The sequence below is a fragment of the Oreochromis niloticus genome, linkage group LG18, assembly GCF_001858045.2.
Source record: "Oreochromis niloticus isolate F11D_XX linkage group LG18, O_niloticus_UMD_NMBU, whole genome shotgun sequence".
Classification (NCBI taxonomy): domain Eukaryota; kingdom Metazoa; phylum Chordata; class Actinopteri; order Cichliformes; family Cichlidae; genus Oreochromis; species Oreochromis niloticus.
Genome location: NC_031982.2, coordinates 27035256 through 27049377, shown reverse-complemented (window position 1 = coordinate 27049377; position 14122 = coordinate 27035256). Strand labels below are relative to the sequence as shown.

At 40.2% G+C, this 14122-nt stretch overlaps 1 protein-coding gene across 1 annotated transcript in view; it reads left to right on the top strand.

Annotated features, from left to right (window-relative positions):
- lig1 (ligase I, DNA, ATP-dependent) overlaps window positions 1-14122 on the top strand; it is a 66052-nt gene that overhangs the window by 15852 nt on the left and 36078 nt on the right. Inside the window, exons 8-17 of the mRNA XM_019347486.2 lie at window positions 2677-2763; window positions 4197-4253; window positions 5318-5376; window positions 7513-7626; window positions 7783-7949; window positions 8344-8420; window positions 9448-9539; window positions 11900-11999; window positions 12223-12308; window positions 13247-13362. Of these exons, the coding sequence (XP_019203031.1) occupies window positions 2677-2763; window positions 4197-4253; window positions 5318-5376; window positions 7513-7626; window positions 7783-7949; window positions 8344-8420; window positions 9448-9539; window positions 11900-11999; window positions 12223-12308; window positions 13247-13362 (955 nt within the window). The remainder of the gene's footprint in view (window positions 1-2676; window positions 2764-4196; window positions 4254-5317; window positions 5377-7512; window positions 7627-7782; window positions 7950-8343; window positions 8421-9447; window positions 9540-11899; window positions 12000-12222; window positions 12309-13246; window positions 13363-14122) is intronic.

Below are 14122 nucleotides of genomic sequence, written 5' to 3'. Positions count from 1 at the left end.
CAGCTGCGACGTGTGTGTGTGTGTTGTGTGTGTGTCTGCCCCTCCTTCATGTAAACAGACAGTGATGCAGAGTGCAAAAGAGAAGCAAAACTCATCACTGAGACTGGGCTTAAATGGGGTTCCTAATGCTGTGTGCGCTCTGCATTATTTAACGTAATTTCTTCCTGATATTCCATTACCAGAACTATAACTGTTCTCCAGTGTGTGCCTTTCTCTTATTTTCTATTTATTCCTCTGGTTTCTATATATTCCTTGTGATTCTATATATTTCTCCTGTTTATTTATTACTGCTGTCTTACTATTTATATTTTATACCTGTGTTTAGGGATGGGTACCGGTAATGGCACCGGTTCTGACATAAACGGTAGTAACCGGACTGAAAAGCAGCGCACATTTCGGTGCTTTATTTCGGTGCTTTTTTTTACTGAGATGTCATACACTTTGGATTCTAGCCAATCATTTTACCTTTGCAAGCGTAGTAGGCGGGGCCAGGTACGTACGTTCTTTTAGAGCAGAGCTACAGATTAAAAATGCCCAAGGCAAAACGGTCAAAAGTCTGGCTGTACTTCACAGCAAAAGATGCAAACTCAGCAGCCTGCAACATGTGCTTTAAGCTGATACTGTGCAAAGGAGGTAACACCTCGAATCTGATGAAACACCTGGCGACGCATAGCGTTTTTTTAAAAGCCGAGAAATGCACCGTATTTGATAGCTTGCTGCGAGACCCGGAGTTAGCAACATCCCCCAAGAACCCGAAGAGTAGAGTCCTGGCCCCTAGCCCTGCCAGTGTAGCAGAATGATGACTGATGATGATGGCAGCAGCAGCCGTTCTTCTCTGCGTGAGTAGCTTAATGTTGTTCGTGTGTAATTTACGTTGAGTAGGCTAACCACGTTATTAAATTCATGCATGTAAGGTGAACTAGCAAACACCGTCGTAGTTACATGTGGCTGTCTTCTTGTTTGATGGCAGATACTCCCTTCACCCTGGCCAAAAAGGCTAAAATGACCAAAGAAAAAGTGGAAAACAGCTAAACATGAGAGGTTTTTGGACAAAGTTTGTGTTTTTTCCATTGTTTAAGCACTGCTTCCAGCCAAGAGTGAGACCATATATGCCCTATAGCTGCAGAAAAGGCTAACATTGTTATCTTTTTACAAAAGAAACAGCTGAACATGAGAGGTTTTTGGACCAATTTTGTGTTCTCCATTCTTTAAGCACCGGTTCGAGCACCGTTTAAGCACCGGCACCGTTTCAAAAGTACCTGTTTGGTACTGGTATCGGATAAAACCTAAACTATACCCATCCCTACCTGTGTGGAGCATCCATAATTTCGTTGTACATGTACAATGACAATAAAGGGCTATTCTATTCTATCCTAAAAAGAATGTAATTTATTAGCCAGCAATACTCCATGCGTCCTTACCAAAGCCCATAAAGCTGATGAGCAGTCAGTAAGGTGGACTCAAACCAGCCTTTTGCATTTCTGATTCGATACCGATACCTTTGATTTTAGGATCTGCCCTTTCTGATTTCTGATCCAGTGTCACTGTTAAATAATAAGCACTGTCAGGAGTTAAGAGAGCAGAAATCTTTCTTCATGTGTAAAACCGCATCAGGCACGACTGGAACATTGTTTTCTTATCTTTGTGAAATGAAATGTGACAAATAAACATACCCAGGATACATATTTACCAAACCAGTATTTAATGAATGACAACAGGACCAATGCAGGCATTATTTTTTTATTTACCTTTGTTTCATTTCAGCAAGGTGTGAGAGTCATTAGGCTGCTCCATGCTGCTATTATTTACAACTTTTACAGTTGTGCTAATTTCTCCTTTTCCTGCACCTCCTACAACGAGCAAACACCGTATATGATGATTGTTGTATTCTCAGCTCAGGCATGCACTCTCTACTGCTGGAAACCAATCCGTTTCTCTTTATTATGATTGCTTTTGCAATTATTCAGTCTCCCTTACAGAAAGCAATGCGTTTACCACATGTAAATAAGCCAGCAGCAAATTACTGCTTTGTCATTTTCAGGTCATGTTAACTATTCAAGATCCAAACTATTTTTGGCTGTGGAAAGCAGGGAATGCATTTTTCATCTTCCTAACTATTTATTTTTTTATCACTACCTTGTGTGTGACACTCTGGGATTGACAGGTATTGCACACAAAAGAAAGTTCACAGCGTTAGTTTATCTCTGTGTAATGAATTCAGACAATGATATTTTGTTTGAGGAAAAGAAACTCGCATCTTGTATGTTACTGCAGTAAAAAAGAGACGGTTTAAACTTGTAAATTATCCCAGTCATTTGTTTTGTTTTTTGGAAGCAATAACTACTGACAATGGGAACACTTTTCTATTTAATATGCAGAACTTTTTCTTTTTTTTCTTTTTTTTTTTTTATATCTACTTACACGTTCAGTTCGGATAAACTTTGCAATAGTTCAGCTTCTTTCTTTGTGAGCTAACCAGAAAAGCTACTAGAATATCTTCCAAAATATTCTTCACATTTTTAAACTGTTTCATTGTTATGATAATTGTGTGCGTGACTCTCTGCCTACAAAGGAATCTGAGCTGGCACCAGTGACTGTAACAGCTGTTGCCATCATTTAGTTGGACACAAATGTGCTCTCTTATTTTATCTTTTAAAATTTGTGTTATTTCCTCAGTGAGGCAACCTCAGGACAAACAGACTATGATCCATCGAGACCAAAATATCATCCCGTGGACCACGCTTGTTGGAAACAGGGCCAGAAGTAAGTCACCTATCTGCTGCAAAAATAGGAACACAAGTTCTCTGATTGAATGTCTTGATTGAAATTCATATGTATCTTTAACTGTTTCCAGCGTGCATCAGTTACTGGCACTCCTCGCTGCTTCTATCACTGCTTCTGTATACTGCTTTTCCCTGTTTCAGAATGTCTCCAAAATAATATAATTTCTTCACATAAGCCTCTCTATCCACCCACCAAATCCAGTCGCTTGGACATCAGACATTAAAATATAAAGAAGAAAGACAGAAGGAGGGGGGGGAGCATGTGGGATGATCAACTATCTTTGCATAAGGCAGAAATTATGAGAATTTTATGTGAAGGATCACTGGAAAAACAGCCGTTATTTTAACTAGGCAGCTGCCTATTTTTTCCCTTTACTGGAGAATTTGTGTAATCCTAAAGTAAATACAGAAATCACAGCCTGCCTATGTGCCTAGACTTATTTAAACAAGATGCCCTGAGATTGATTATCATGAATTATGCCAAGCAGGGTAATAATAAAGCTTGGGAGTGCAATGTGGACAGGAACTATAGTCGAACGTCAACCTGTCTCTTTCTCTGCTGATTATTTGCTTTTACTCCCCACTTCTGGCTGTCAAATAAAAGACAAAGCTAATCTACTCACTAAACAGGCAAGATTTGGGATGCAATGTTTTCACTCAACAGCGATTAGAGTCATCACACTGTTGGTGGTTTTTTTTTTTTTTTTTTCCCCTTCTTCCCTCTGAGCCAAACTGAAGTGAACACCAGCCTGTTTGTTTTTCTGTGAAGATCTGCGAGTTATTTATAAGGGGAAAAAACTGAAGGAATGAAAACCTTCAGGCCAGGGAAGTGCTCTGACTTAGTAATGGGTAATCACAGGGAAATCATGGAATTTTATATCAAGGTCACGCTGTAAGGCATGCTGCTTATGTGCTCGGCTTATTCTCGGGTCGACTGCTGTACAGATTGTTTTAACCTGCTTTAAGCGGTGCGCAGGTGAAGTCTGCTGCTTCTTAAAGCTAAATATCAGCCTCTGAATTAAATTGTGTTCTTTTCTGAAATTGAATAAACACTTTGAATGTCAGAGCTTCGCAGTAAGGATTAAAAACACACTATCATATAGTAGCTTTATATCCAGAATATATGCAAAAAAATCTAAAGATAAAATTATATTTCAAAAAAAATTTGCACTTCCCACCATATTTCTCTGTCAAACTTATTGTAACGACACACTTTTCTCAACATGGCGTTGTCACCTTCGCCCTCCCTTCTGTCATTTTTGTGAGGTTTTTGATAACCTTGAATCAAAGCTTAGTCTACTGTTGCATTAATTGCTAGTCGCTCTGAATAGCCGAGTCAGCTCAGCGCCGCGAGTGGGAAAATCTGTCAGTGTTGATGCTTTGCCTGCTAACTACGTGTTCATCACTCTCCAGAGTGCCCTACTTGGCAGTGGCTCGCACCTTTGAGAGGATTGAAGAGGACTCTGGCAGGTGAGACCTCCCAATGGGGGAAATTTTTCTTTTAAATGCCTGAATGAGTTGAACATCATTAGTAAGAAAATGATTGCAAGTCTTTCAAAGCACACACACGTACTGCAGAGTTTCTTTTTCTTCATAAAATTACCATTCAGGTTTCCTGCTGGGAATTTCTGGAACTAAATTAGTTAAGTGCTCGCCAGTCAGGAAAAGTGAGAAAATTTGAATAATTCACTGGTTTGGGTTGGGAACATGAAGAAATTTTAAAATGGGTCACCTTCTAGGATTGCTCAAATATATTGTAATGTGGAGTTATTATGCTCACTTCCAGCTGCATATTTTTATTCTTATGTTTTACTAAAGTAGTTAAAATAATCCTTATTTGCCTCATATAGAGCTGCGGTGCTGCTCCTCAGTTTGCCCTGTCTAAAACAAGCATTTTAGCCCCTCTCTTAAAGGCCACCCTTCATTTAAGCCTCCTTTCTTTTAATTGGCTGATTCTTGTAAACAGAAGGTTTGAACAGCGGGTTAGCAGGGCTTATGTGCTCATGCCTGATGTGAGCATATTGGCCGTCATACAAGAGTGGAAAAAACAGTCTCAGCTTTTAGACGTCAGGCTGCTCAGAGGGATGGTCGTGTTTAATATGAAAGCCAGTATTGTAACTATACCTGACAAAAATAAGTCAACTTTTCCCCACCTTAGTTTCCATCTTTTGTTTTGTAAACCTGGGTTCGTGTAAACCAGCTAAAAAAAAAAACCCAACAAGAAATTGCATGTTATTTTTAGAAATCCTACATTTTAAATAATGATTTGTAACCTTTGTATCTTGCTGCTAGTTGAAAACATTTTTATCTTTGAAGGATATTGAATGACAAATCTCCTGGCAGTGACATATTATTATCTGAAACTGATGTATAGTGTTTCATAAATGAACTCTTCATCTGCCTCCCAAGCCCCTATTTCCGATTAAAACCTCCAGACTAATCTCATTTCCCACCTACCAGTATTTACAGGATGGCCTTAAAATTCGTTTAACTCGTCTTCCCTGTCTAAAAGCAATCCTGTTGTCATTTCCTAGGCTGAGAAACATCGAGACACTGTCAAACCTGTTTCGCTCTGTGCTGCTGCTCTCCCCAGGTAAATGCTATTTTATCTCTGCCATAATGCATGCTGATGTAGCTATACAGGCAGCTGGCTGCCAGCCGCTCTATCAAGGAGATGATGATGACGCCAGGTTGCACATAAAAGTGGGAGGACAAGTCGGCCGATGTGTGTATGAGAATGTGGGAATCTGATGGTGTTTGTGTGTGTGGTGTTCTGCCTGTGTTTCATTGTGTATATAATTGTGTTTGTGTCAGGCCTCAGCAACACAAAAGCTGCAGGCATTAAATGAGCCGAGGTAGCTAATTAGCCTACTGTTCTGCTGACCGCTTTTGTCCAAATAGAAACAATTCAATGAGCTCGGATGGGGAAAAGTTTGCGATTACATGCAATTTTTTTGTGACACTATAGCAATTAAATGTCATAAGCTGGTGAAAATCACAAATTTGTTGCTATCTGTGCACACAGAAATCCCTCCAGAGCCTCAGAAATTTAAAACAAAAATTCAGAAATTCCTCCACACATAGTGACGCTTTAAGAATGTAGGAATATAACCAGCGTACAACTAGTTGGCAACCAGTTGAGTCAAGCCCCTTATTGAAGGAGTTGGGCTGACTGCCTCAGATTCATTGCAATATATTGGTAATTTATCTGCATTTATAAATTGGGATCGCAGCTATTTGCTAACATTTACCAATTTGTCTGTGAGTGATTGCCGTCAGTCTGTGTCGGACTACAGTTGTTTGGAAACAGGTGGCCTCTGACCAGGCAACTTGCGCAAGCACATTGCAGTTGAATGTGGTTTGCCAGAAGTTAGTCACTGCAACTATTAGGAATCTGTTAGATTTAAACTGCAAGAGAGAGATTCACATAGATAAATAGAGAGAGAGAGAGAAATCTAGATAGATATAGAATTATGAATAGATAGATACATAGATATTTTTACCTTAGTGTGACTGAGCCATTAGTAGTTATGGTAGGCGTAATTAGTCATACTTGTATGCCAGGGTTTTTTTGGCTATGAATGAGCCTTTATGATTACATAAAGTAAAAGCAACGAGTCTCTGCACTTTCCTCTTATTTTTGACCATTTGGTAAACAAGAAATTCCTGGATGCTGAAAAAAACCTGTTAAATATGATTCAGTGCTCTCTCAGTGGTGCAGCCTGAAAGCATGTCTCTCTCTCTCTCTTCTCTCATCCATTATGTGTGTGTAGATCTAGATCTGCAGTATGTAGCTCTGCTGTTGTGTCTGTCCCAGAAAAGTAAGGTTACAACTGGTGGAGTGCACTATATTAACCCCTTAAGCCCTAAGCTGTTGTTTGAAACTTTTACCTGGAATTTTTGTCCTTTTTTTGCCAAATTAAATCAGTGAAAACCACAAAGATATTAAAAAATTCATGACTTTTGGCCTTTGTGGGTGAAACACATTTCAGAGAACTTTGGCTTGTTCTGTCAAGAATGACTTTAAAAAAAACTCTTGATATTGACAGATTTTCTGCCACCTAATGTACACTTTAAATAAGAGAATTTAAAAAAAACAAAGCGAAACAATTACATATATCAGTGATGCTAATATTACTAAAAACTTGCAGCTGCAAATCTACCAAATTTGATGCACGATAAATGAACCACAAGAAATTTTACATCCAGTCTAGTCATGGCAGTAGTTGGTGGAAACTCCATCCAGGGAATTTGTCATGCCTTAAAAAAATAAAAAAAGATACCTGATATATTTTTATAACAAATACAGCCAGCACCCAGAACAGGGGACTCTGGGGAAGAAGGGAAGATTGCTGGTTGAAGCCAAAGCTGCCACAGTCAACAACTTTTCTGGCGGAAACCCCTTAGTCTTGTGTTGCCTGTCTGTATGTATTTGAATGTGATTTTGTGGGTGTTTATTTGTGCGTCAAGAGTTTTCAGTGCCCACATTTGTGCAGCTTGCCGGTGTCTCACAGTGTGGTTGTGTATTTGAGTCGCTGCTTGAGTGTGTCTATCCATGTGCCTGAGTTTGCGTCTGTATGTGTGTTTACTGTTGGCTAAGTGCCATTTTTGGTGCTATCTGTTTTTATTTGTGTGTATGTGCTTCTCTTTGTAGACTTGTCTGGAGGTGTGTGTGTGTGCTGCTGTGTTTGGAGTATAATAAAGCCTTCATATGTGTTCTCTTTCCTAGATGACCTGCTCTGCTGCGTGTATCTGTGTCTGAACCAACTCGGTCCTGCCTATCTAGGGATGGAGCTCGGTGTTGGCGAGACGGTGCTGATGAAAGCTGTTGCTCAGGCCACTGGTAATAGGCGCACACGCACACACGAACATGTGGAAGCACTCTGCTGCACCCAAACACTTGCTTGTGCATTCCCAGCCTAACTGCTGATGCCACCCTTCTCTGAAGCTCATCAGCCAGCGAGGCTGCTGCTATTTACCGTTTCACTCTTGTTTCCAGGGCGACAATTGGACAAAATCAAAGCAGAGGCACAGGAGAAAGGAGATTTGGGCCTAGTGGCCGAGAGCTCCCGTAGCAACCAGCGCATGATGTTTCAGCCGGCCAGTCTGACAGCAGGGGGCGTGTTCAGGAAATTGAAGGAAATTGCCAGCATGAGTGGGAACTCGGTGAGCCACAGAATAACATTTTCATTAGAGGAGAGCAGTCTTGGGAAAATATTGTTTTCGCTCTATTTGCCTCTCAGTATTGAGGTCATGGAAGGGAAAAAAGAAAGGAAATGTTAATGTGACTGTGTATCGAACAAGAAATTAATAGTTTATTTGTCTACTTCAGAGGGGCAAGGTTAATTTTCCACCATTTGAATAAGTTGTTACCGGCGTTGATTCTCTTGTACAATTAGTTCCTTTTCCCTTCATGGTTGCTGCTGGGTCATTTTTTATTTTAATTTTTTTCCTCTGTATTGAACATGGAGTTTGTACTCGCTGGTGACCTCAGTCTTTTTGCATTCTGTCTCTTCTCGCTCTTCTTCTGTGAATCTCAATTTCCTCCCGCCTGCCTCAGGCCATGAATAAGAAAATCGACATCATCAAAGGCCTCTTTGTGGCATGCCGCTTTTCAGAGGCCCGCTACATAGTCAGGTAAAATAAGACTCTCTCTCACACACATGCACAGACAGCCTTGGCTGCACGTGTGACCACAGGCATACATGGGCATCTGCACATTTATAGACGCAGAAATGCATAATAACTCCATAACCCTCTGTGTATATGTTGGAAGTGTTTAGCCATGTATATAAAAGATGAATGTAGCCTTGGAGTCTGAAAACTACTGCAGAAGCAGAAATCTCTTAGACCTGCATTCTTTCTAATGGTTGCAAAAAGGAGCTTTTAGGAATATTGCCCTAATTCTCTATCAATCACTAGATCCTATGTAAAGTAAAGCAGAGTGTGGCTCTATGATTATGGCAAAAAACCTTAAACACAGTTAATCACAATCAACATCCATTAGTTTTGTTATTAATTGAAATCATGATTATTTAACTTGATTATTCATAAACAAGAATTTTCCTTTAACATTACATCCTTTAATATTATAACTGAACATAATCCACATAGGAAAAATAAATGGGGGCTTGGGAACTTCCATCTTGCAATGTGCACACAGTAAAAAGAGGAGTAGGGGTGGGAGGACTTGATAGCACAGTTATTAATTAATTAAGTGACCTCTTAGTGGTGTGCTGCCAAAAGCCAACCGGGTGAAAAACCTGCCACTGGTTCACCTACAGAAAGATTCTTCTAGATGGAGCTTGTTGACCAACTTGTTTCTTTCTGTTATTGATCCAGGTGAACAGACAAAATTGTAATTGCCTTTAGTTTTGGTAATTTGAAATAATTAAGTTTGCAGTATGTCTGGCTTTCTCAGTCAGGTTCACTGCTAACTCCTGAGGTCTGGTTAAAAAAGAAAAAGGGGAAAAAAACTCAAGTCAAGGCTGCAAAATTTGGCTTGACCTTTTTATGGGTATCTTTTATATTTTATTATTATCTTTTATTTTCAATCTCTGCTCGCAGGTGTTGTTCAAGGTAGCTAGGTACAAATAACTGACTAGAGTTGGTGCAAATAGGCGTGTCTTCTGACTGCTGTTGAACTTTTGGTTCTGATGGACAGGTCTCTGGCTGGGAAGCTGAGGATTGGTCTTGCTGAGCAAAGTGTGCTCTCTGCACTGAGCCAAGCTGTATGCCTGACCCCACCTGGACAAGGTAATTTTAAAGGAAAAGTTCTTTTTTTTGTTTTTTTTTAAACAGCAGCCAGGTTTCCATAAGTATATGAAAGAAGAAGAAAGAAAGTTTTTTTTCCTGTTTAAATCATTCCTGCTGTGAGCACTCACCATGAAAAGATCCTTTCCTAGTGAACTTTTGGTTTAAGTGGCTGCCACACCTTGTACAGACTTTCTGAAATCAGAACTTCTCTTACTCCGTCTCTGCATCTCACCTGAATCCAGCTGTTTTACAGTCAGTGTTAGTGGGTTTGTGGTGGTGGCTTGAAATCTCTTGCATACTCTGACATTTTACAATTCAGTGCCTTCCCTCCCTCTGTCCTTCCCTTCCTTCCCTCTATTGACACTTAATAAAAATTTAAAGACATCCATGTTTTACTTTCATTCTGGGTTATACTAATATTTGGCATTAAATTTTAATTTTATTTTATTTTACTAATTGGTCTTATGAGTTTTTCAAATCCTATTTTTTTCTTGCTCTTTTGCACATATTCAGAGGTTTCTTGCCCTATGATGTGTACAGAGCTTTGGTTAACTGGTTGTTTTAATTTATAAACGAATTTGTTACATAGCCGAGTACCTTCTGATGTAAATCATCACTCTTTGCGTTACACCAAACTCAAGAAAAGGAGAGAAGGGAGGTTAACAGTGAAAGGACTAAATATTGAAATGATTTCTACTTGATTTGCGAAACCAAACGAGTTTACTGTGTCACACTGTTGGGGCTAATAGAATCCCGATTCCCAGTCCTTGTCAGATTGTTCAGTATCAAGCTGCAGGCTTTTCAGTTTGTGCAGCAAATGATTCGGGAGTTGTTTCACTGCTACTAAACTAGGGGGGGAAAAGAATAAGATATGAAGTATGTCATCCCTCTGTGCCTTACTTGCATTTTGAAAGCTTTAGGCATAGTTCATAATAAACTTCTCTGCACTGAAAAAACCAAACAAAACACAGATTGGGAGGTGGAGGAGGAGATTATGGATGGATCAAAGCACAATCAAATTGGTAAATGTGTCTTACACTGTGATCAAGTACATGTTTCCACCAACGATAAGCTGTTGTTGAGCCATTTCTTCTCCCGTCCCTTTCAAGAACCAGCCAACATTTCGGCAGATTTGGGACCCAGTCGTTAAATAGCATTATGTAGCAGAACTTAAGTGATTTTAGTGGGAAGAAGATCATGCAGACGGATTCTGGGGGCTGCATCTGCAAATCATTTGATATTTTTGTTGTGGTAGCTTCTTAAAGCCACTGACGTACACAATTCCAACTTTTGGCCCTGTAGTTTTGGGATGCACCAATCTTTTATTTGGTGGGAATTTGCAAAAGGGCTTAGATCTGATTGTTTGAGTCTCATGCGAACTTCAGATCAATGTATATTTCAAATTCATATATTTTCTCACACGGTGAACTTTGCATACTTGAAATGGTTAAAATAATTAGATTTCTGGTGGTATGATCCAATTATTCTTTGTAAAAGTTGAATCTGAATCCTATCTTGGAGGTGACAACGATGGAGGAGGAGGTGGAGTGTTAGAGCAAGTAATGATGTGCTTTATTTTTAGGCTAGTCATTAAATCAGCGTTAAAATATTCTTCACATGAATTAGAGCAGTCATAGATCAGCTTCACATGATTTAATGCATGAAAGAGCAGTGTACATCATCCGTGGATGGGAACAGGTTTGATATGTAATTTGATATATTTAACGCGTTTTCTGACCTGATCTGTTGCTAAATTCATCTCTTTACGAAGAAAGTTTTGACTGCCTCGCTTTACCACCTACTTTCAGCACTGCTCTTACTAACACTAGACTTATTAAAATGCGTTGCTTAGTCACGACTGGAGGTGTGCTTTAATAAGAGTCAATTAGACCAGAGGCTCATAGGGGAAATTTGCATTGATCTGTGGCCTGGTCTGGAAATGTTTTTCTTAACATTTTTATTTATTTATTTAGCCATTATTTAATCAGGCAGGTCAACTCGGAGCAAATTATTTGTTGGGCTGAAGAGGATCATGGCGATGAATAATTTAACTTAATAAATTATTATTCAGTCATAGTTTAAATGTATCATAATTATTCATGTTAAACTGGGAAACAATATAATTAATTTGGACTTCACAGTGGGAATTAAATCCAATCTTCACTGTTCATTGTTGAGCTAAATAAATAAATGAATAAAAAAGTGAAGTGCAGCAATACTCAAGTAATTGCTGCAAGTCTTGTATATTTCCTGGCCTTTGAAGTGCTTCTGAACTCTCATCCAACAAATGTTAGGTCATACAAATGTTCAAACACTTGCAAAGATCTGTTTGAAATGCATTCCCCCCCCCTTCCTTATAGGTTTTCCTCCCGCTGTGATCGACGCAGGGAAGGGAATGAGTGCTGAGAGCAGGCGGGCGTGGATTGAAGAGAAGAGTCTCATTCTCAAACAGACTTACTGGTAACTGAAGCCTCAACAAACACCCTTGTTTCAATTTGCACTCTCTCCTCGGCACCACCACAATGCCTCATCGCCCCCTTTAAGTCCCATCCCTCATTCTCCCTCACATTCCGTTTTGAACATATTGATTTTTTTCTTCTCTTTTTTTGGGGGGTGGGGTGGGGGATTCTTTCCAGTCACCCTGTCTCATGTCTAACTCGCTGCCCTGCTCTCTCCCATACAGCGAGATGCCCAATTACGACGTTCTGATCCCCGTTTTGCTAAAAGAGGGCATAGACCAGCTGCCCAATCACTGCAAGCTCACTCCAGGTAAGCAACCAGTCAAGAGGCAGAAAGGTTATAAGATCCTAAGCAGTGATTGGTGTGTGTTTATTGATCCATTCAGTGGAGGTGAGTCAGTTATTGTAGTTAAGTCATTTATCACAGAAAGATAGAAGATACGCTAAACTAAGGATTAGCTCCCAATTATACTCTTGTCAGGCTATTTGTGATAAGGAGACTTGGCACCAACGTAGGAAATTAATACAAGCCACCATCTGAACGATACTAAATTGGGAAACTAAATTGGCCGTTGTTGGTCAGTTAGAGCAATCTAGCCGCTATTTTGGCAGGTAAATAATTGTTCTTCAGGGGCCTGTTTTGTTCTGAAATGTGAGATAGTTAAAGGAGCTGGTGAGTGTTTGCATAACACCAGCCAATTTGGACAAAATGTTGCAGTCCTTTCATATTGGGCTTCTTGCTCTGTAAGCTGCAATTAAAGGAATTTGTTTGGTATATTTTCATTATATCATGCTATGTCTGCTGCTTTTGAAGCTTAACTTAGCAGCACAGCCCAAGGGAATGTGAGTCAGAACGTTAATATTGAGGCCAAATGGGAGTACAAACAAACTAATTTCGACTGTGGTTTTGTCACAGAAACAGTTGTGGGTGTGATGCTGATGTGTCATGTGGGAATGTGTCGTTGAAGCCAATTTCACGTTTTCTTGGTTTATTTTATTTTAATTTCTTGTTGTAAAAGGATACGAGATTCTTGGAACCTGAAGCCCTGTTAGACTAACGCTAGGAGGGCTAGTGCTTTCTCTACACAAGAACCAGAAAAAATGGCAAATGAATTGAAACTTCTCCTGGGCCAAACCACAAATTACTTTCTATTTATAATTCATGAAAAATGTATGACGTTGGCTGTCTGGTTGTTTTTAGCCGTTTACTTACTCCAGTTCTCCCGCCATTCACCCTTTTTCTTCCAGGTGTACCACTGAGACCCATGTTGGCTCACCCAACTAAGGGTGTTGGCGAAGTGATGAAGAAGTTTGACGAGGCAGCGTTCACCTGCGAGTACAAATACGATGGCGAGCGTGCACAGGTCTGTGTTTGTGCACATGATGGCAAAGTGACAGAGTGCAACTGTTTGTTTTCCTTGCATTTGGCACCAGACATATGCCTGCTGAATTTTGCATGCATATACCTTTTGGCTGTGTTCTTTTGAGTATGAAGTATTGCTGTTCTGTGACTCTCACTGCCTGTTCACTTGACAGTGTGTATACGTGTGCCTGTGCCTATTCTTTTAAGATAAACAGTAGTGCTGCTTATACCTTGGGCCTGTGGGTAGAGTGAGCTACTTCTGCCACTGTGGGCTAGAGGGGAGGAGGAGGAGGAGGAGGAGGTGGAGTTGGTGGAAGGGGGGAGATGAAGAGACATGAGGCAAGAAGGTAGAGACAGAGAAGACAAGAGAGATCAGAGAAAAAGGGAGTCCAAACCACAACAGGAGAGAAAAGAGGGTATGAGGAAATTTCGAGGGAGACGTACAGAAACGCAGCAAGAGAGAGATTGTAATGTAAACCCCTCCAGCTGTATTGTTAATTTTGGACAGTCATGCCAATAAAGTGCCTTTGAACTGAGTTGAATTGAGTAGAAGAAAGATGAAGAGCAAGAGAGAGAAACAGAAACAGAGGAACTGGATGCAAAGAGGGAGCGAGCCGGCGAGCAAGCCGTATGACGTCCTCCTCTTCTCTCTGGCCTCACTGCAGTGGACTTTACCTTAAATGGCCAGCAGGGGGACTCACGATTCACTACTCAACCTTCTGTGTGTGTGTGTGTGTATGATTGTGTGGTCAGATATTGCA